This window comes from Zootoca vivipara, chromosome 7 (assembly GCF_965207765.1).
Source record: "Zootoca vivipara chromosome 7, rZooViv2.hap1.1, whole genome shotgun sequence".
Taxonomy (NCBI): domain Eukaryota; kingdom Metazoa; phylum Chordata; class Lepidosauria; order Squamata; family Lacertidae; genus Zootoca; species Zootoca vivipara.
This window is the reverse complement of record NC_142590.1, coordinates 2721354-2744544: the sequence shown is the minus strand read 5'-3', so window position 1 is coordinate 2744544 and position 23191 is coordinate 2721354. Positions and strand designations below refer to the sequence as shown.

General features: G+C 41.5%; 1 protein-coding gene across 3 annotated transcripts in view; it reads left to right on the top strand.

The window, feature by feature from the left end:
• The window catches only part of DHX9 (DExH-box helicase 9), a 28201-nt gene extending 5774 nt beyond the window's left edge, over positions 1-22427 (top strand). For 2 of the 3 annotated variants that reach the window (XM_060276550.2, XM_088673653.1), the window contains exons 7-28: positions 3391-3437; positions 5538-5674; positions 6166-6255; positions 6359-6520; positions 6670-6747; positions 7367-7558; positions 8158-8299; positions 8706-8788; positions 9798-9954; positions 10727-10827; positions 11850-12063; positions 12275-12369; positions 12461-12534; positions 13788-13940; positions 14328-14488; positions 15418-15529; positions 15891-16052; positions 16207-16334; positions 16837-17066; positions 18615-18730; positions 19207-19407; positions 22023-22427. In XM_060276550.2, coding sequence (XP_060132533.1) covers positions 3391-3437; positions 5538-5674; positions 6166-6255; positions 6359-6520; positions 6670-6747; positions 7367-7558; positions 8158-8299; positions 8706-8788; positions 9798-9954; positions 10727-10827; positions 11850-12063; positions 12275-12369; positions 12461-12534; positions 13788-13940; positions 14328-14488; positions 15418-15529; positions 15891-16052; positions 16207-16334; positions 16837-17066; positions 18615-18730; positions 19207-19407; positions 22023-22272 — 3085 coding nt within the window. In that variant the 3' untranslated portion in view covers positions 22273-22427. Of the gene's footprint in view, positions 1-2173; positions 2311-3390; positions 3438-5537; positions 5675-6165; positions 6256-6358; positions 6521-6669; positions 6748-7366; positions 7559-8157; positions 8300-8705; positions 8789-9797; positions 9955-10726; positions 10828-11849; positions 12064-12274; positions 12370-12460; positions 12535-13787; positions 13941-14327; positions 14489-15417; positions 15530-15890; positions 16053-16206; positions 16335-16836; positions 17067-18614; positions 18731-19206; positions 19408-22022 lie in introns of those variants that run through there. The other variant, XM_060276552.2, reaches the window with a different exon arrangement.
• The last annotated feature ends 764 nt before the right edge of the window (positions 22428-23191 follow it).

Below are 23191 nucleotides of genomic sequence, written 5' to 3'. Positions count from 1 at the left end.
TTTCAAAAGCCAGGAGCAGCTGATACCATCTGCTTCATGAAATCTATGAGACTCCAGGAGTATCCTCTTTAAGGAAGAAATTGGAAGATAAAGCTGTAGAGTGAAAGATGTTTCTTTTTAAAAGAAAAAAGGCCACCCAATTTTAACTCTGTAAATGCTTTGAGAATATGCCTTTTATGTCAAGGGTGGAAAAGGGCACATGCTGCAGTTATAGCTAGTGTTCACGGCAACAATACTTACGGTTTCTTGTGTCTCTCTTGAAAACACCACCAGGTGTGCGAGAAAAGGCAGTGCAATAGGGGAGAACCAGGAAGCCAAGGACCTCTCTCCTTCTGGCTCCAATGATATCCATAGTTGATTGGGCTGAATACGTTCCATATGAACTGGGTCATTATGTAATCAGAATCAGATTTAATTTCTGGCTTTAAGTGTACTTTGTGACATTACTTTTTTCTTCCAGCTTCCAGTGGAGATAATTGCTTTGAATACGCAAAACATTGTCAGGGTTGCCATCTTTTTACTGGCCCTACTGGGTGTTAAATCAGTAGCCTGGCATGCAGTAATCACTTTGGTAAAGCTTCACTATGCCAGGAGAAACTTCACCTGCTTAATTTCTGCATGACAGACTAGAATACAAAAGAGTGGTACTGGTAAAAAGGTGGAAGCCCTAATTTTGAATGCTTTGGAAGGTGTTAATTACAGAATATTTTTCTACCCAACTGTTGTGGAAGTTGTACTTCTCTGGAATGTGACTTCCAATCCGTTTGCTTGATAAAGATGGGAGCAGTACGTTTCTCAGCCTGCTTGCTATTTTCCAGAGAGCATTCCAGGGTGTAGAACTTGTTACTCCCAGGAAGGCTCGGATAGATCACTTGTGTCTGCAGGGAAGCAAAAAGATGTTTTTGAAAACATGCTGTGATATATCCAATGGTTTTGATCATGCATCCCCAAACTTCGGCCCTCCAGATGTTTTGGACTACAATTCCCATCATCCCTGACCACTGGTCCCGTTAGCTAGGGATCATGGGAGTTGTAGGCCCAAACATCTGGAGGGCCGCAGTTTGGGGATGCCTGGTTTAGATATATCTAAAACTTAAACTTGCTTAGTAGTAAGAAGGTGGAATGCACAGTTTATGTAGCCTGTACAGTGCAGTGCACCTAGAGCAGTGTCTCCAGCTGTTTTTGGACTGCAACTCCTATAATCCCTAGCTAGCAAGACCAGTGGTCAGGGATGGTGGGAATTGTAGTCTAGCAACAGCTGGAGACCCAAGTTTGGGAAACACTGTTCTAGAGGATGACTGCAGTTTCGCAGACAAAAATTCTGAGAAAACATAGTTTGGTTGTATTGGTAAGTTTTGATGTTTCATTTTTAGTGTTACAAAAACTTCTGCTTCCAGTTTTAGAATAAATTATATCAAATTCTGCTATCCCATCTTTTAAAGTGCCAGCTGCCTGGTTCTATCCTGATTTGCGCAGACCCAACTTGTCCCAATTCTAAAGGCCCTCCTCCCAACACCAGTTTTATTTTAAACACATCTAACATGGAACTCTGATAGACTTAAAATGGAAGCAGATTCCCAAACCAACCTATTTAAAAATTTTAAGGAAAAAAGTTTAGGTACTGGAAACATTGGAAATACTATTTTTTGCTCATCTAAAGAATTTCTATCCCATTTTTATAAATATAAATATGTTTCCTTTGGGTAGTCATATAAAAAAGCTAATTGCAACTTTGCAACTGGCCATTTGGGCTAATACTGTGTCTGTTCATTATGTGATTCATTTTGTGAAAATTAAGAAGTGGATTTCCCATGGACAAATACAGCAGGGATTTTTTTTAAAAAATTCCACATTATAGATGAGAGTTGGTACCATGCCTTCCTGTCATTACATTTGTGATTGGATGTTGCTTTCCAGAAACTGGTTTGGGAATATATAATTCTAAACACAAGCATGCTTTCCTTGCGCACAAACAGGGTGCTCTGTCAGATGGCAGGATGGGAAGATGACTCCATAGCAGCATTGCAGGTTGAGCTCCAGGCTGAAAGGGGTGGCCAACTGCAACACCAGAGATTTTTGCTCATTCACACATGTGCTGCTGCTTAGGCTGTACTAAGCAATCACATGGGGATCTATTGTAAATTGATTTCTGGTGTTGCTGTTCCCCCCTCAGGTGGAGGAGAATGAATTGAGTGCTGGATATAAGCCTGGCTGAGAAACATACTGGCATCGGTGTCATTAATGAAAGGGTGGCTGTTGTGTCCCTGAGAGCCAGTGGCCTTTTGACTCATGAAGCCGCTGTGCCTGAAGGTCAGTTCACTGGTGGTTTAGGAAGAGGCCTCTGAGCATAATCTAACTTCTCTTGTTTGCAGTGAGACATCAAAACCTTGACCTAGTTGCAGGTGTAATGTGACCTTCTTGCAACACAGCAGAAATGCTGAGGGCAATTCCACCTATTAAAGTAGAAGGAGACATCAACAAATTTTAAAACCCAGTTTGAGTTAATTACCATTCCCGATTTATTTAGACAGGTTTTTTAAAAAACAACAACAACAACACCCTGATCGTTCTTACACACATTTACATCCCACTCAGTTAAATGAGTAACTTTCTGAGGACTGTCACCCAAACTTCATTGGTAATAGGTGTATACGTTGTAACATAAACATATTTAGGACTATAGCCTTGTCCATTTGAACCTCACGTAAATGACCAAGGTATTTGTGGAAACTAAACCAACTGATCACACTCCAAAGCAGGTAAAAATAAGAGCCACGTGAAGCTGTGAACTTGCTACCTTGGACAGTAGTTCCACCCTCAGCCATATTTTTCCTAGATAGCTTGTTGAGGGAAGTGCTGCCTTTACTGTTGCCTATTTTGCCAGATTAGTCATATTTTGGCTCCTTTTGGGGCAAAAGCCTGCACTTGCAGATGTGAGGCTGAGATAGGCAAAATCCTAAGTGGAGTGTTTTTAATCTGGTTCTCTGGGTTTTGTTCAGTGTGTTTCTATTCTGCAAATTAATCCTGTAATTTTTTTAGTCTAATTAATTTTTTGTTCTCAATGGGCTCCTATTAATTTGGAAGCTTCTGATTTGCCCATTCTTTTTTAACCAGCAAGACATACAGATTATAAATTAATCTCTTAAGAACACCGTAACCTTTAAAACATGGTGAGAACATATGTGCTTGGAAAGAGCTGCTCATATTACAGTAACTTTACAGCGAAGTCATTACATTTTTTTAAAGTGCTAATCGTGTGGAGTTAACTGTGAAAGTTTGACTTTTATTGGGCTTTGCTTAATGGAAAAGGCCTGGCTATGTTGGAGGTGCTTAGTTGGATCTCCCTCAAGAACTAAAGCCCTAATACTCTGCTTTCTGTGTGTGTTGCAGGAGCTTTATTGCAGAAATGACCATTTATGTCAAAAAGCCAGCTAGAAGTAAGTGTTTGTCTAATTGGGAGTGAATTTTGTGTTGTATTTTGTGCAATCCCTATTGGAAGTTTTTTTAAATATACTGTTGGTTTTGGTAGTGTTGTTGTTGTTTAGTCGTGTCCGACTCTTCGTGACCCCATGGACCAGAGCACGCCAGGCACTCCTGCCTTGCACTGCCTCCTGCAGTTTGGTCAAACTCATGTTCGTAGCTTCGAGAACACTGTCCAACCATCTTGTCCTCCGTCGTCCCCTTCTCCTTGTGCCCTCCATCTTTCCCAGCACCAGGGTCATTTCCAGGGAGTCTTCTCTTCTCATGAGGTGGCCAAAGTATTGGAGCCTCAGCTTCAGGATCTGTCCTTCCAGTGAGCACTCAGGGCTGATTTCCTTCAGAATGAATAGGTTTGATCTTGCAGTCCATGGGACTCTCTCAAGAGTCTCCTCCAGCACCATAATAGTAGCGTTAGTGAGTAGTGTTAGTGAGTCTCAACTCTTTCAGGCACTTGCAGTTGAAATCAATATGTGAAGTACAGTTCCCTTCCTAGTGGGGTGGGAGAGCTGAAAAATGTTTCACATCTGGCAACCAATGCACCCCTTTGGTTTCAGATACCTAGTACATGGGTAGATGAGACTAAAAAGCCCAGGACATGGCCCTCTAGCAGCTATGATGGCTCATTTACCAGAAGTAATGTATTTGTCATTTGCTATGGAAGTGTATACTCAATTCTGACCAAACTAAGCCTCCTGATGTATATTTTTTCTAAGAGGCATGTCATAGCCTATAGCCTAAACTACTCAACTTCCCCTTGGTTCCATGCCCACACATGCCAGCCCTCTAAACATCTTTTACTAGTCTTATTGCATGTCAGCCAACAAGGCACAGAACTAGATAACCAAGAACAGGCATCCCCAAACTGCGGCCCTCCAGATGTTTTGGCCTACAACTCCCATGACCCCTAGCTAACAGGGCCAGTGGTCAGGGATGATGGGGATTGTAGTCCAAAACATCTGGAGGGCCGAAGTTTGGGGATGCCCGACCAAGACCCTATGGGATAGCTGGGTAAATGGGAAAAAGAAATGTCAAGAGCCTCTGTTGTTTTTTGTTTGTTGTTGTAATAGTAGTAGTAGTAATTATTATTATTTATTACTTGTACCCTGCCTATTTGACTGGGTTGTCCCAGCCACTCTGGGCAGCTTCCAACATACATAAAAACATAATAAAACATTAAACCTTTAAAATTTTCCTATACTTCTATAGGTTATATAGTTACTCATTTTCTTTACATCTGATGGGAAGGCATTCCAACAGGGTGGGCGCCGCTACTGAGAAGGCAGCACTGCCCTCTGTTAGAGGTGGTTGCTTGCAGCTGACCAACCTCACGTGAATACATGTGAAACTCGAAAAATTAGAATATCATCAAAAAGTGCATTTATTTCAGTAATGCAACTTTTTTTTTTACAAATGCTTTCTTTTGGGAATTCCACATTAATAAAAAATAGTTAAAATAATACAAAAATAAACATCGCTATTACATTTCATTAATTACATTCCATTTATAATTGACCCGCCTAACGACAAATAATTACAATTACAATAAATAAAGGCTTGACATATCTTGCTTTGCATGCCATGCATCTATCTCATTTATTGGTTTCACCGCTTAAGTTGCATTACCAAAATAAATGCACTTTTCGACAATATTCTAATTTTCCAAATTTCACCTGTAAATAAATTGAGGTTGAACAGATGATAACCCTTGAACAAGGTTATTGATTTTAGAAACAAGCTCTAACACAAACTTGGCTGAGATAATCTCAGTAACTACTTTCCAACATGTGGGCAAAGTGTATTCCTGCATTGCAGTGGGTTGAACCAGATGAGCCTTGTCCCTTCCAATTCTTTGTGTTCCCTGATGGTAATTAAGTACCAAAGCAATTTGATTACTTGCACTGATAAAATTTCAGGGCTCCCGTTTGTGATCTTTGAGAAGTTTTATTGTTGTTGTTAATGACATCTGGTTGGGAGATGGCTGTGGGAAACACATCTCTCTTTTCTCTCTGGACCAATAAAATTTCAAACTATGGAAATATTGGACTGCTCTATTTCAGGAATCTATGCTCGTGAGCATGGCTCAAACAAAAAGCTGGCAGCACAGTCCTGTGCTTTGTCTTTGGTCAGGCAGCTCTATCACTTGAACATCATTGAGGCTTACTCTGGACAGACCAAGAAGAAGGAAGGTGAATCGGTGAGTCCTGTTGCAAATGTCCTTCTACGCTGTTGTGTGCACAAATGCATCCCTCAGACTTGTAAAAGATTTCATTCTGATGAATAGTCACCAGACTAGAGTGTCTTTTTGTAGCGCTCTGGAGCCTTTCTGTATCGACTGGCTTTCTTGGTTTGATTGATAATGGGTGGTTTTGGATACTTGCTCTATTTTAGATTTCCCCCCCTCTCTTTGGTGTGGCAGAAGACTAAACATCCATGGGCTGAGTCCTCCTAAATTTAAGCACTTTTAAGTACAGTTGCTATGTTTTGGTTTTTAGATATGACACATATATGTACTTTTAAAAAGAAATAGTTTTCATGGTTTAATGTGATCTATTTCCTATTTGTGTTCTGAGCCAAGAATATTATGACTTCCTTTTCTGTAAGCAAGTGTACTGTGCAAGTACATCTTTCAAGGGGGGTGGTTTTTTATTGGATCTGAGAACATCTTTACACATGTCAATTTCATAGGTGGAGCCTTACCAAGTCAACATCACTTCAGATTTAGAATATCAGTTGCAAAGCATTGTTGAGGAGATGTGTCTTGAAACGGTTCCACCGGTGAGTGTGTGGTCAAGAATAGCTTTCTTTTCACTTCTTCAGTCTGATGGGATTCTGCCCATTTTCACTAAGCACTGTTTTATTTTTCTAACTAACTTGGCAGCCTGAAGATCCCAACTTTCCTGCTGTACTCAACATTGGAAAGTTGGCCCATTTTGAACCATCGCAGAAACAGAATCAAACGGGGGTTGTGCCATGGTCACCCCCTCAGTCAAACTGGAATCCGTGGACTAGCTGCAATATTGATGAGGGTCCTCTGGCATACGTAAGCCTACAGTTCATACATTTTATTGTGATTCCTGGCATGACTCATTTTTACTTTTTACAGAAGTCCGTTTGCTGTTTACTTAGTTGGCTTTGTTGTACCTATTTTAAAGCAGTATTTAATCTTCAAATCCTGTGATCTTTTCTCAGGCTACACCAGAACAGATAAGCATTGACCTAAAAAGTAACCTCATGTATCAGCTGGAAAATGATCAGGAACTGCAAAAAGTAAGTCAGCTGACATTTTATGTTCTTGAGGCTTGTGATAGGTTTTCACAGGTTGGAGAAAATTGCAAGGATACATTTTTGGGAATGCTAGCTTTACATTACCACAGATATTAGCCAAAATGTCTTACAGACTTGGGTTAGTTTGGGGTATAAAGCCAAGCTCTACATACATGGAGCACAGATACATGCTATCTTACTTCCACATACCTTGTCCCTATCTCTCATTTCCCAGTGGCTCTTCTCTATCTGCTCGGGGGCAGGTTTTTTGGCGTAAGATTTGGCCAGGTACTGTGCCTGGCCACTTCTACTTCCTCTTTTTCCTAGTCTGCCAGAGAAGCTTGTAGGACTTTGAATTGTCAGAAGCGCACTCACCAGTATGATGCGCACATGTACACACACACACACACACACACACACACACACACACACACTTGAAAAGATCTTTGTGTTGTATATAATGGGGAGGAAACCAAAGGGCACACTTAGGTCTCCAAACTTTCAAAGTGTGCAGAAGTTGGGGTGAGGAAGACAGTGGTTTATTTGCTGATACAGAGGCCAGGAAACTTCCAATTGCCAGGTTATTTGCTGAATATTAATCACAAACTACTTTCTGTCCCAGATTCTTCAAGAGAGGGAAACCCTGCCTGTGAAAAAGTTTGAGCGAGAGATTCTGGATGCCATCCACCAAAATTCTGTTGTCATCATCCGTGGGGCAACAGGCTGTGGCAAAACCACACAGGTTCCACAGTACATCCTGGATGAATTTATCCACAGTGGAAGAGCTGCTGAGTGTAATGTGGTTGTGACTCAGGTGAAGAGCCTGTTCAGAGCTGTACTTAAGATTGGTGAAGTATTTGGGAATAATACCCATCTAGTAAACCAAGCCGTAATATATCCTTAGTGCTCCCATTTATTATCTTGTGGGTGCAATGCATACCTCTCAACCATTCCTGTGAAATTAATTTGCTAATTACATGTTGGAAATAGTCTTTAATTTATTTAAAGCATTTTTGCCCTGCTCATCAACTGAAAAGACAATCCTTTATTTTCAGTTTTATGTTTATCAGAGGGCTGAGGTTTTTTTGGATAAAGGTTTTTTTTGGACCAGAGTTGTCTTGGTCCTGACTATTTCAGGTTTTGAAATGCTAGCATTAATTTTTGGCTCTCTTCCTGTCCAGATGTGGGTGGGTGGAGAGATTGCAATCCCCACACTGAATCCCCAGCATCCAATGTTTGGGTACTTTGGTATCAAGACACCTGTGATTTTTCTACCTTTTGATAGAGGCTGTTTGAGTGCCTTGTTTCCAGTTCTATGATTTTCATTCATGAGTTTGCTGCAGGGAATTGGTGTTGATAAGTTGGTGCAGGTTTCATATTTTGAATTGAAAGATATTTCCTTTAATTATACAGCCCAGGCGGATCAGTGCTGTTTCTGTGGCAGAACGAGTCTCCTACGAGAGAGGAGAAGAACCTGGGAATAGCTGTGGTTATAGTGTCCGCTTTGAATCGGTGCTTCCCCGGCCCCATGCCAGTATGATGTTCTGCACTGTAGGTGTGTGCTGTTTTCCATTCTCTCATTTTCAGGCTAGGATAACGAGGTGATCTAGAAAATCTGGAGCTAAGCAGAGTTGGAGAACCTCATCTCACAGTGATTTTAGTCATAGCAAACATGAAAATAATTGAAATCTTAGAGGCTGCACAAAGTAAGTTTCTATCTGGAAGCTTTGCACTAGAATGAACACAGCACCATTTCCTCCTCGTGAGAGAGGTAGCTATCAAACCCATAGTAGTAATTGGAAAGGAGCTGTAGAAAGGGGCTTAGATGTGTGCTTGTACTGAGGGATTGGAGTTTTCTTTTCTTTTGTTTTTTGTAGAGAGGGGCTGGGATTTCCCCCCTACCCATTTCTGACCACCTGATACCTATCTTCATTGACATGGATTTTTTTCTCTCCTTCAAGGTGTCCTCTTGAGAAAGTTAGAAGCTGGCATCCGTGGAATCAGTCATGTTATTGTGGATGAAATCCATGAGAGAGACATTAATGTAAGCTTTGAACTCTACCCAAACAGCTGGTTTGCCACCTAGCTCCCTTAACATTTTGTAAGCATGCCTATTGTGAAAGAGAGTACAGTATATGCTTCTGTTAGGTTCTGCTGACACTATGTTTCTGCACCATTAAAACAAAGCTTACAAACCGGTGGTTCTCTTGTTCACCTCTAGCCACTGCTAGAGATCTACGTGCTAGTACAGTATCTAGAGCTATCCCTTAGGCCAATCAGGGATAGATAGAAGATAGCTCTACAAAATTATTCATTGGTCCTGTAACTTTGAGCAAATGTGAAAGATGCACTCTGAAGCACCCCAGCATTCATCAGATGGTGGGAACTAGAATGGGGCATTGTTGCTACTTTATATTGGGGGTTTAGATTGCAGTGGACTTTAGTTGTCACATCGTTGCTAAGAGACTGAGCTATGAATTGAGAAGCCTGCACTATCTGTCTCTCCTTTTCTTAATTCTGCCTTCTGTCTTGTGGTGTTTTTGGTAATAGCTTTAATGATAAAATCACTGTTTTTATTTTTTGTGTTTCTATATTTTGCTATATTTTCTATATTTTTGTGTTTCTATATTTTGAAGGGGGAAAGCAAGATATAGGTTTTGTTTGGTACGGATAAATAAATATGGGGATAACAGCCCTTGTGTAGTTGAAGAACCTGTGGCCCTGCAGATGTTGCTGAACTACACCCCTTCCATCATTCCTGACCAGTAGCCGTGCTGGCTGAGGTTGATGGGAGATGGAGCCCAATGGCATCGGAAGGACCACAGGTTCCCCACCCCTGTTCTAAGGTTACAAGGTAGTGGTGGGAAGTGTTTTGAACAATATAAATGCTAAGTTTTGTTTTAGGTAAGTACCTCAACTGGTGATCCCTTGATAGGATAACATGATACGTAATAAACAGTCAAATTCATAGGCGCCTTAAATTTGAGTTAAGATTTGTCAGAGTTCAGGTGTGTTTATTATTCTTTTTTAAGGGTTGTTCTTTCTCTCTACAGACTGACTTCCTATTGGTGGTTCTGCGGGACGTCATTCAGACCTACCCTGAAATCAGAGTGATCCTCATGTCTGCCACCATTGATACCACCATGTTCTGTGAATACTTCTTTAATTGCCCCATCATTGAGGTCTTTGGCAGGACCTACCCTGTTCAAGGTGAATGGTTGCCCAAAGGAATATTAGAAAAGCTGGAATAAAGTACATTGCCATTTAGTATCATCATCATCATCATTCTTTATTCGACCGTCAGTCAGAAAACATTTAGTGTCAAGGTGATCTCCTTACAGTGTCAGGACACTGGCATGAATTGCAGAGCTGACACAATTGAATTGCTAATGCCAGAAATAAGATTGTTTTTAGTACAGATACAGTTACCAGATTATATATTTTAAATGCTTACAGAACTTTTATCTGTATTGTACCTTTTACCTGGGGAGAGAAAAGCAACAGTAATTTGGACATTTTACTGGTTTTCTGCCAATATTTGGTTGGGCAGCATGGAGGTGAGCCTTCATCTTCAGAATCTTGTGGGTCTTCCCGCTGGAGGTCCCTACAGAATCATAATAATAATCAATTATTATTATTATTATTATTATTATTATTATTATTATTATTATTATTTATACCCCACCCATCTGACCGAGTCTCCCCAGCCACTCTGGGCAGCTTCCAACAGAATATTAAAAACACTATAAAACTGGGCTGCCTTCAGATGTTTTCTAAAAGTCAGGTAGTTGTCTGTTTCCTTGACATCTGGTGGGAGGGCGTTCCACAGGGCGGGCGCCACTACCAAGAAGCCCCTGTGTCTGGTTCTCTGTAACCTCACTTCTCGCGGTGAGGGAACTGCCAGAAGGCCCTTGGTGCTTGACTACTAAAGAATAGTTTAGCTGATAGATAATCCCAACAATAAATGTTCTCTCTGTTTTAGAGTATTTTCTGGAAGACTGCATTCAGATGACTAAATTCATTCCTCCGCCAAAGGACAAAAAGAAGAAGGATAAAGATGAAGATGGTGGTGAAGATGATGATGTATGTTGGGGTTTTTTACATGTACAATTTCTGCAGCACTCATAAGAACAGTAATGATAATTCATGCATACATATAACTTAAACGTACAGAAAAACATTCTGACAGAGCTGTTCAACAGTGGGACAGTCTTCCTTGGAAGGTTGTGGACTCTCCTTATTTGGAGGTATTTAAGCAGAGGTTGGATGGCCATCTGTCATGGATGCTTTAGCTGAGATTCCTGCAAACCTCAGGGTCCCTTCCAACTCTACAATTCTATTATTCTATGGGAGGGAATTGAGCAGGTTGCAATATTTTTACTTCTTTATACTACTTTGAACTTTGGCCTATTCTACTTTATATAAGAAGCAAAATTAAATTATACAAAAACCCTGTACAATAAATCAAGACTGCACTTAACTTAGGAGTCAAGATATTTTCCAACCAAATACACCAGGCCTTACAGAGGTGTTACTGCAGCGTACTAGAAGGTTCACACTAGGAAATGAGTAAAGTGGTTTAGTATGTATAATAGGTTGGTATTCCCTCTGCTTCCATTTAGATAGCAAAACTTTTTAATGTCTCTCGTGTTCCTGAGGGTTACTGACTTTTAGCTGCTGTTTCTTTGGTTTACTTCCTGGTGTGAGTGGCTATATTACTGAATTTTTGGTTTCTGTATCCTATATCTGTTGCATTAATCAGCATTTTGCGATTTCATGAAAGCTGTCCTAGGCATCAAACAATGGAAATGCAGGTCATAAATGTTTAAATAAATAGTTGGTAAATGAAAACCTTACACCTTCACCCCCTTTTACTAGAACTTGCTTGACAATTCCAAGTTAAGAATGCTCACCTCTTATTGGAGGAAAAGTTACAATTTTGGCAGCAGATTTCTTTGAAAGTAGGGCCAGAATAAGATCCGGTTCATTGAGCAGTGAGAACTGAGCCAAGAAATGCAGTCTTTTCTATTCTGGGCATTCATGTGTCTTTATGACCTGTTAGTAGGGGAAATGTTCTCAAAGTGCTGTTTTCTCCTCTCTTGTAGGCCAATTGCAACCTTATCTGTAGTGATGAATATGGCCCAGAAACAAAGCGCCGCATGGCCCAGCTGAATGAGAAGGAGACCCCCTTTGAGCTCATTGAGGCCTTGCTGAAGTATATCGAGACCCTAAATGCACCAGGAGCAGTCCTTGTTTTCTTGCCTGGCTGGAATCTGATCTACACCATGCAGAAATACCTGGAAATGAATCCCCACTTTGGTACAAGCAGTTTTCAGCTTTCCTCCTGCCTTTGTTGCTTCTAATCTGATGTGTTCATGAAGGTGAAAGAGATCTCTGTCTCCCTTATGTGAAAGGAGTGAGTGCTTGAAAGAGAGTGAATGGTAGTATTTAAAAATAGTGGGGGTAAGAGGGGTGTTCAGTTGTATGTATGGAGTTTTAAAACATTTACTTTCACATGCTCTTATTATAGGAAGCCAGAGGTACAGAATACTTCCCCTGCATTCCCAGATTCCCCGAGAGGAGCAACGCAAAGTATTTGACCCAGTGCCCCCTGCAATGACCAAAGTGAGCCTTCCTTTTGTACTCTAGGCAAGGAGTGTAGTAGGTAGTCCCAGGTAATATTGTATTCAGAATAGATTTATGCTTGTTTTTCCAGGTAATTTTATCTACCAACATTGCAGAGACGAGTATTACCATTAATGATGTCGTCTACGTTATTGACTCTTGCAAGTGAGTTTTTGTTCCTCTCGTTTCTTTGGTTTGATCTGCAAAACTGGTGTTATGTTGCTATGCAGTGTTGCCCTGTCTGCCAGAAAGCTTAAGATTAAGCTTGCAGAACCTTTTTCATCTGTTACAGTTTGAACCACCAGGCTCAAGTACACAGCCAGGGGCTTGGTGGAAATCTGTATTTCCTGACAGGCCAGGTGGATGCTTAGGGCAGGTGTGTGTAGGATGCTTTCTTTGCCATGTGGATGTAATGGGGCAGCAGCGACTGGGGAAAGTGCTTAAAATTTGGAGCTTTTCTCCACTGATTTCTTAGAACATGCCTAAGGTAAGACTTAACACATTTTGAAATTACACTTTATAAACATGGGTAGGACAGGATTGGCAGTGCTATAAGATGGGTTCATTTGTTTGATTAATGTGGCTCTTGAAGTCATGTATCAATGGTACATGCCCAGAAAAGTGAGGATATACTGGTCCTGTGAAGCTAATTCTGCAGATTTTGCCAGGCTTCTACATATGTGCCCATCATGGAAAGTGTATCATCACCCTCTGGTGAGCATGATGTGGAACCAGCCTTGTAGCAAGTGGGGATTGTCCTGGCAGTTGCATGTGGGCCCTCTGCGTCCCTCCCTTGCCCATTGTTGAAAAGAAAGCTGGGAGAGATTTGGCTGCTGTGTTGCTGAGGCAGCTAGAGCACATTGGCAGTGCTATGGCAAACCAGGAATCCCTTGCTCTTCTCTAGAGCAGGAAAGGCCTTTTAACAATTGTGCTTTTAAGATCTATCAGCCTTTGGGATAGATATATGGTCAATCCGCACTGGTAACTCCCCTGCTAAGAGATAGGAATCAGTTTTGGTCAACTGTATCCTCTACCGAGGGGGAAGTGCATAAAGAGCTCCTCTCCAATTTAGGTCTTACTGCTTTCCCATTCCTTCTATCCCACATGATCAGTTATGTATGTTTCATTTTTGTTAAAATCTGATATTCCCATCCTGGTTTGTTTATACTGTGACTGCTGCCACCATAGTAGCTGTTCTACAACTCTGTCTGTATCTTAACACATCACAAGCCCTCCTGTTTTTAATATGTTCATAAAGTCATCTTAGACTTTGAGAATCCTGCCTTGTGCTGCAACTTACCTCTTAAGTGCTAAATCCCTTATGGTTCTGCGCATCACATCATATTTTGCTTTGATTTCAATATTTAAGAACTTGGGAGTTATTTGATAATGCATTTTCTTCTAACTAAACTTCACAGGCAAAAGGTGAAGCTCTTCACTGCTCACAACAACATGACCAACTATGCCACTGTGTGGGCTTCAAAAACTAACCTGGAACAGCGGAAAGGACGGGCTGGTCGTGTCCGTCCTGGCTTCTGTTTCCACCTTTGCAGCAGAGCTCGCTTTGAACGGTAGGTGTACACTCTGCTTCTTCTTAGAGTAAATTCCTGAATAAATAGTTAACTGAACTAGAAAAACCAGATGAACCCAACCTCAGAGATGAGATAATGGGTATGAATTTTCCCCCTTAGGATGCAAATAAAGAACTGTAGCCTGCAGTTGTAAACATACACTGTTTTTCCATTGAGCAAATTTATATTATTAGTTTGAAATTAAGTTGCCCATTTTGCTCTTACTACTGTGGTAGTATGACACTGTTAAGACAATAAGCTCTCTGCTATGTATGTAGGGTGACTTAGGGAGCAGTGTTGGCTGGAGCAGAGTAGAGCTATTGGTAGTACCAGTTGAAATGGGACTTACCCTAAATATTTTCCTCTCTCCCTTCATTTTGTCTCCAGACTTGAGACTCATATGACTCCAGAGATGTTCCGAACACCGCTACATGAAATTGCTTTGAGCATCAAACTGCTACGACTGGGAGGGATTGGCCAGTTCCTGGCCAAAGCTATAGAGCCACCTCCTTTGGATGCAGTGATTGAAGCAGAGCACACACTCAGAGGTACTAGACTGATGCTTCTGGTCTGTAAGCATAGATGTGGTCTGTTTTCAAACTCTGTGTCATACATTTTCACACACAAGCAGTAGATACTCAGTTGCTCTTTCCATGACTCGATGTTTATGCATGGCTCTCATCTCTGAAAAACTTGGTCCAGAATGCAACAGCCAGATCATTAACAAAACCACTGGAGTGAATGTATTTCCCTAGTGTGTTTTTTAAATAAAATAATAATTTACTCTCAATTTATTTATGAGAAGTAGTGCTGGTTTTAACCTACAAAGCTAGTCCATGATATAGCTGGACAACTGCTTTCTGCAACCCAATCCTGTTTGCCAACTGAGATTATACAAGCCCTTCCCTGCTTGCTCCCACTTTCAGCATGGATACTGGAGAAGAGGCCTCTTCTGTAGTGGATCTCTATATCACTATAGAATGCTGGTGTAATTTATGTCTTTTGTGTTTGCCATTGTGTTGGCTTGGTCAGTCCAACCAAAGTTCCATGTAGTCCAGTATTCTGTTTACAACAATAGCCAGCCCTGATGCTTTAGGGATGCTAACAAGCAAGATCAGAAGGCAACAGCTTTTCATTTTGCTGCCACCTTTCTGATTTATCTAACAGCCTTGTACTAAACATTGCTCAGTATTTCTAAGGAACCAAGAATTCATTGTGGCTTCAAAACTTTTGGGCTGCCCTCTTGATTCAAAGTGGTGCCCAATTGTATCCAAACAGAACAAACACCTGCTGCTTCAATATGGGAATCATCCTGCAGAATTTGATTGTGGTATCTTAAGAAGTGTCCAAATGCATAGCAAACAACTAACTTTCCAAAATACATAGTACAGTAGATGCTTCACTAATTGTGAGGCTGAATGAACAGTTAAATTAAACCCTATCAGATTTTGCCAGTGCATTTTTCCTTCCCTCACAGAGCTTGATGCCTTGGACTCCAATGATGAACTGACACCTCTTGGGCGAATTTTAGCTAGACTGCCCATTGAACCTCGCCTTGGGAAGATGATGATAATGGGGTGTATTTTCTAGTAAGTGCCATTTAATAGGGTTAGAAGTGTATGTGAATTGATTGGGTGACTGGTTATGATTGGTCTCTAAATGGAGTGTTGTGGGTTCTTTTGGAGATGAGTTTAAAAAACCATGAAACCAAATTTTAACTTGAGACATTATTTCAAAGCCAGACGTACACTCATTTTGTTTTTATTCAAACTTGTTTGAGATAGAGGCTAGCTGTCATCCCACCTCCTCCCCAGCCTCTAACATGCACACCAGTAAATTCTGCTGTATATTCTGTTAATAACATAGTTAGATATCAAGTTTTATTGAAGTTGATCTCCAGCTGTTAGGCACAAGATCATGAGAAAAATCATTTTGTGGTTTCTGTTTCAGTGTGGGAGATGCTGTATGTACCATCTCTGCAGCCACCTGCTTCCCTGAACCATTCATTAGCGAGGGAAAGAGGCTGGGTTACGTTCACAGAAATTTTGCTGGAAATCGGTTTTCTGATCACGTGGCCCTCCTGTCAGTTTTCCAAGCCTGGGATAATGCCAGGTAAATTTATTTACGACAACTAAAGCTGTGAACAGCTGCATGACCTATAAGGCATCCTGCTTTATATAGTAAGTTCAGAACATGGAAAATTACTGTGGAGCATCTGTACAGGTTGGTTGCAAATCAGTTTGTCTTGTCCATTTTCCTTTTGCAGACTGGGTGGGGAAAATGCAGAGATACGTTTCTGTGAACACAAGAGACTCAACATGGCTACTCTGAGAATGACTTGGGAAGCCAAAGTGCAGTTGAAAGATATTCTTGTCAACTCTGGATTCCCAGAAGGTAATATGCATGAAGTAATTTCAAGTATAGGGAGTGTGGCACAGTAAACAAATACATGGCTCTGTAGACTCATTTTTATGTCACACATGATTTGGTTAAATGTTATTTAATAATAAAAACATTTTAGATACAGGGAGCCCCCTCCAATTTTGTACTGTGTACGGCAGTGGTTGTTGGCAGGGGATGCAGTGTGTATAGAAAGCACAGTTGTACCTTGGATCTCAAACGCCCTGGCCCCCGAACAAATCAGCTCCTGAACGGTCGAAACCCGGAAGTGAGTGTTCCGGTTTTCAAACGATTTTCAGAAGCCGACAATTTTCAAACAGACTCCTGGAACGCACTCTGTTCAAGAACCAAGATACGACCTGTACTCTAAAACTTGGTCCAAAGTGTCTTGATTTCCCTCCAGAAAGGAATTCCATCATTTTTGTCCTAGCTGTTTAAAGTTTTGCTTATAAAATGAAGTACAACTTGGAAAGCCAGTTTCTGTTCTCTTTTCCAGAATGTTTGATGACCCAGATATTTAACAACACTGGACCGGATAACAGCCTAGACGTTGTCATCTCTCTGCTGGCCTTTGGCTTGTATCCCAATGTCTGTTTCCACAAGGAGAAGAGGAAGATTCTAACTACTGAAGGCCGCAATGCACTTATCCACAAGTCTTCTGTTAACTGTCCATTTAGCAGTCAGGACATGAAGTATCCTTGTCCATTTTTTGTCTTTGGAGAAAAGGTAGGCAAATGTGAAAGATGTGCTGGGCTACCAAGTTACCATGCATGTTTGAGTACAATTTCTGATTTTAGGTGTCAGGGGACCTCCGTACCGGGAGCCTCCGCCTCTCCTTCTGACCAGCGCATCGCCCAGTGAGAGCAGCAGCAGCCGGTCAGGTGGGGGGGGGGAGGAAGTTAGGAGGATGGAGGAGAGAGGGCTCAGCGATGCAACCGCCCAGGCCAACAGGCTAAGGGGATGGGGCAGCCACTTCCGTCACCCCAATTAAGGCGCGGTATGAAGCATAAGGAGGGGAGGCGGCGTTTCGGGGTGCCCAGGCTCTTATGCTAGTCACGTAACAGGAAGCGTCCACTCCCAGGTTCTGCGAGTGACTAGGAGGTCATGTTTCTTGGCATCTCTGCACTGTAAATACTGTATATACCTGCGTATAAGACTACTTTTTAACCCAGGAAAATCTTCGCAAAAGTCGGGGGGTCGTCTTATATGCCGGGTCGTATTTCTTATATGGCGAGTATATCCCAAACTCTATATTTTACTGGAAAAGTTGGGGGTCGTCTTATACGCCCAGTCGTCTTATACGCCGGAATATACGGTACTATGCAGAATAAACAGGACGGACTTTGGCGTCTTTACTCGAGAGTGGCCACATACCAGCCCTTACATTAGGCATTGTATGTTTGCTTTTAATTAAAATCCTCTGGTTGAAATGTAAAAATGTGCTGGTCTGGAGTCTATAGAGATCTCTTGCCATGATTGTAACACCCTGGCTTTCAGCTAGTGGTTCAGGACCCACCACTGTGTTGTGGCCTGATCTAAGGTGGGTTGCAGTTGCAGCACTACCACCATGTAACAAGAGGGAGGGAGGGAGAAGAAATGGGTTCCCAAATGCATATTTGGGTTAAAGGTGGTTCCCTGGGTTTCTGAAAAAGGTGAAGACTATACTGATACACTGCTTATTTTGGCATTAAGCAGTATATAAATTAATAAATAATGTGTTTATGTGTTCTTGTTTAGAATAATCAGCACAGTGTTCTTAAGCTTTCAAAGCATTATATAAAGTTAATTTTGTTGTATTCTTGAAGTTAAATGGCTAAAGCCATATAACTTCTTAGTGGTTCTATGTTGCAAAGGATCTCGTGTCTTTATAGCCACTGAAAATACCATATAGTGCAATATATACTCTGGTGTGGAGTGAATTTTGTAAATTTCTAGAAATGTCAGTTTGAATAGGTGTGATTCCAGTACAGTATTTGAAGCTTTTAGAGCAAATAGGGAAGAAGATAAAGGCTACTTAGAGGTGAAGGAGGACAGAATGGCAGTCTTCTGGCAGCTATAAATTTTGCTCTCTGCTGATTTCTAATCATTTAGGCAATGTTGGGAGGGCTTTGGCTCATCACTTTAACTATGACACCTGGAAACCTTTCCTTTGTGTGCTAGGATGCTATCATAATTTCATATTATGGATGCTATCCATAGGATGCTATCATAATTTCATATTATGCCCCAGATTCCATATGGTATGATCCACAAAGTATGTTTCTCTGTGCACAGATCCGGACACGAGCCATCTCTGCCAAAGCAATGACCTTAGTGAGCCCTTTGCAGCTGCTTCTCTTTGGCTCCAAGAAAGTTGTATCAGATGGAGAGATTATTATGTTGGATGACTGGTACGAACTTTTGGTTGGCTCTGGATACTAAATGCATGGGGAATGACTGTGAGGTACAACAGCTGGTTTCATAGCTTTAAAATACTGTATAAGAAAGGAAGTGTAAGAACATTGAATGTAGACAGAAAATCTTCACAGAATTGTTAGGGTCCTGTTGAGTCTTGATGCATCAGATGTGGAAGTGAGGGAGGGGAGTTTTGAACGCATGAAAAAACTTCATTTTTTGCAGTTGATGTCCATTCCTGTCTAGATAGCCCTATCAAAATTCTTGTGGGTTTGTTTTTTTAAGTTCTCACTATTCTTAGAGAATTTTAGTTAACAGGCTTTACTGAGGGAAATTATAATACTGAGTTGATGTGCCTCAAACCCTAACAGCACAGCTGATTGAACAGTTTGGATGATTAAATGGGAGGACATATGTTGGGTCCCAGGATGGATACAGTATATTCATTTGCTAAACTGTTTCTCTCCTGTAGGATCAAACTGCGTATGCCTCACAACGCAGCTGCCTGTATCGCTGCGTTGCGTGCAGCAATGGAAGCCCTTGTGGTGGAAGTAACTAAGAATCCAGAAATCATCAGCGACCTAGACCCAATGAACAAAAACATGCTGAATGTAATTTGGGAAATCTCCAAACCATTAGCTGCTGGCATCAACCTCTCAGCAGGCACTATGAGGTTAGCTCCAAGCTATCTTAGAACTTTAGTCCATTGAATGTCCTATTTCCCACCTCCCTTTTTTCTTGGTGTTCCCTCCTTCTTTCTACGTACCGTAGTTCCAGGACAGCTGGGTAAGTATTTGGTTTGATGTGTTAGGTTTTTTTTTCTTGTAGGGCTTAAGGTAAAATAAACTATGGTGAAAATAGGAGCAGGATGATCTTTACTTCAGATTAGTTAATCTAGGACTAATGTGGTCCTTGACAGAGGGAGTGTAGCCCTCAATAGAAAAAGGTTGCCCACCCCTGTCTCAAAAGGCATAATGAAACCTTGCCACTTGTTTAAGCTTCCTGAGAGGTGAAAATGTTTTCTTCTAACCAGAGATTACAAAGATCCTAAAAGGGATGGATCCTGCTCATCAGAAAATAGTTACCGTATTACAGAAAATGAAATTTGGAATAAATGGGCAGTCTTCACAGGGAAAATATTTAACTCCTAAATAGTATGCAGAATACCAAAGTTTCAGGATAATAAAATAAGATAGCAAATCATGTAGGCTTCAAAGGGGATATTATTAGATAGGATGATAAAGCAAGAAAATGCTACATTAAAACTTGAGAAAGTACAAATAATGCAGTGGGGGGGATGAATTTTTGATTGATTGAATTGCTTGTAATTATTGGTAAACTTATAGTCAATAGAAAGATTATGATGAGCGATCCAACATTTGAGGAAGGGGCATTTAACATATTCTGGATAGGGTTGCACTTCCCCTTAAGCTTGCAGCTTGGAAATAAGGGCTGATCCAGGACTGCTATGAATACCCAAGCTACATTAGTAGCTTTCTGTGCCTTTCACCAGCTTTGGCTGGTGATGAGGAAAGATGATCTGGCCCCAGTTATTTGTTTTAGAAACATTCTTATGGCAACCAGATCATTTCCTGACCTAGTTCAAGGCACTGGTTTTGACATTTAAATCCCTTAATAGCCTGAGACCTTGCAATCTAATCCACATGAACCTGCTGAGTAGCTTATTATTATTTTTGAAGGACATGTGAGGACACCCCCCCCTTTAAGTTACGTGGGTGGCTACCAAATAATAAATGCACATTCTTAAGGAATTCCATAATTTGTGTGCCACCACTCTAAAGACTTGCAACCCAGGCCTTGTGGGCGGGGGGTATGTGTGCAGTGATTTTTAGGAAGTCATTAGTTTACACCAGGCGTCCTATTGGGAAGACCCAGTTCTCTGAGTGTATGTTCTGGAAGTTGGGGAATAGGGGCAGTACAGGATTCCTTCTGGTGTAGTGACAGCTGTCCATGGAGGCACAGGTCAATTCTGTGTCCAGGGCAGCTGTCTATCAGCTCCATCTGGTACGCAGGCTGAGACCCTACCTCCCGTGGACTGTCTCGCCAGAGTGGTGCATGCTCTAGTTATCTCTTGCTTGGACTATTGCAATGCGCTCTACGTGGGGCTACCTTTGAAGGTGACCCGAAAACTACAATTAATCCAGAATGCGGCAGCTAGACCGGTGACTGGGAACGGCCACCAAGACCACATAACACCAGTCCTGAAAGATCTACATTGGCTCCCAATACGTTTCCGAGCACAATTCAAAGTGTTGGTGCTGACCTTTAAAGCCCTAAACGGCCTCGGTCCAGTATACCTGAAGGAGCATCTCCACCCCCATTGTTCTACTTGAACACTGAGGTCCAGCGCCGAGGGCCTTCTGGCAGTTCCCTCGCTACGAGAAGCCAAGTTACAGGGAACCAGGCAGGCCTTCTTGGTAGTGGCACCCACCCTGTAGAACGCCCTCCCACCAGAAGTCAAAGAGAACAATAATTACCAGACCTTTAGAAGGCATCTTAAGGCAGCCCTGTTTAGGGAAGCTTTTAATCTTTGATGGATTTCTGTATTTTGGTGTTTTCTTGGAAGCCACCCAGAGTGGCTGGGGGAACCCGGCCAGATGGGTGGGGTATAAATAATATGTTATCATCATCATTGATAACTTTCAGATGCCACATTCTCTTGCTCTCTTGGGGTTTTTCATGGCTATTTAATTATTCTGTTGTGGTACCTGAACCCTTGTTTTTTGTCAAAATTTTGGTTCTGACTTTTGTTGCCTTTATTGTGGTACATTGCTATTTATAAATATGTGGTTTTATTAAAGTGGTTGTTGTTAAGCCACCATATGATGATCAAGGGTGTACAGCCATCCTGAAATGAATTAAAAAATCCCCAAGAAGGTACTTCTGAATTATAACAAGGGTTAATAAGAAGTGTGTGTAAAAAGTAAACACGTTAAGACTGAAAGAAAAATAAGACAGCAATGTCATTCCACTAAGTTCACAATTAGAACACGGTTGCAGCTGGACAAGTTACAAAAAGAATGGTGAGATATTAGGAAAGACTCAAATATTTGAGGCTTTTTAGGGAATATAATGGAGGGGGAGAAGAATGTAAAATCCTAAGTAATGTAATCCTTAGTTTTTCATTTTGAAACATAGCATTAAATACTTGCAACGTGAAATTACCTGTTACCAATGTGAGATGGGTTTCCTAATGTGAGCACCATAATCATGTTCAGGACTGCATTTTTACAGTCAAGAGTAACAACTCTTATTTTTGTTTCCCAGGTATGGTGATGGACCTCGCCCCCCCAAAATGGCTCGATATGACAATGGAGGTGGCTATAGAGGTGGCAGTGGTTACAGAGGTGGCGGCGGCTACAGGGGTGGATATGGAAGTGGTTACCAGTCTTACTCTGGGGGAAGGGGATATTCCAGTGGTGCTGGGGGAGGTGGCTTTCGAGGTGGTGGAGGCTTTCAAGGATACCAAAGTGGAGGAAACAGAGGGGGTGGGTTTAGAGGCAGGTGGGGGTGGTAGGGGTGGAACAATAGTACCACCCAAAAATAATTATGCATGATCTTGTTTTTCCCCATGTTCCTTTGCTTGTAATGCAGAAGTGTTTCTAGTCCTAGAGTTCACAAAGGATTGAAACTTTAATTTGATATAATAAACAGATTGCTATGATACTCTTCCATGATGTGTTCGTTTTGATCTTAATAGAACAAGTTATTTGTTTTTAAATAGATTCATAAATTTTGCACTTAGAAGCATCATAAATTAACTCAAGTCTTAACAGCCTTCCATATTTTTAGAGGCCATCTCCTGCCACCCAGAAGTGCTCTGTTTGATATAATTTAACTGCAAAAACAGTGGAGAATGCCATTTCATAGGTTTTGTACATAGCCTCTATGATGTAGTTCAGGGAAAGCAAACATGGTGAACTCCCATCCACATGGGATTCCGGGATTATGGGAGTAGTAGTTCAGCAACATCTGGACAGCACTACATTGCCTACCCCTGGTGTAGTTCATAGAATCGGAGTTGGAAGAGACCACAAGGGCCATCCAGTCCAGCCCCCTGCCAAGCAGGAAACACCATCAAAGCATTTCTGACATATGGCTGTCAAGCCTCTGCTTAAAGACCTCCAAAGGAGGAGACCCCACCACACTCCTTGGCAGCAAATTCCACTGCCGAACAGCTCTTACTGACAGGAAGTACTGTCAGGAAGTTGGTCATATTTGGTCCAAGTCTTCCACCACGGCTCAAAACATCTTCACTTGCTTCATAGCCTCCAGCTTCTCAAGGAACTGGAGTCCTAGGAAGTGGGAGAGGATGCTGGGGAGGTAGATCAGAGCAGTGACAGAGCGATAGCCATAATCTCTTACCTCATTCTCTAAAGAACTTGAGAATTCAATAGAGCCCATCAGTTTCTACATCTGGGCCTGCACAGGTACAT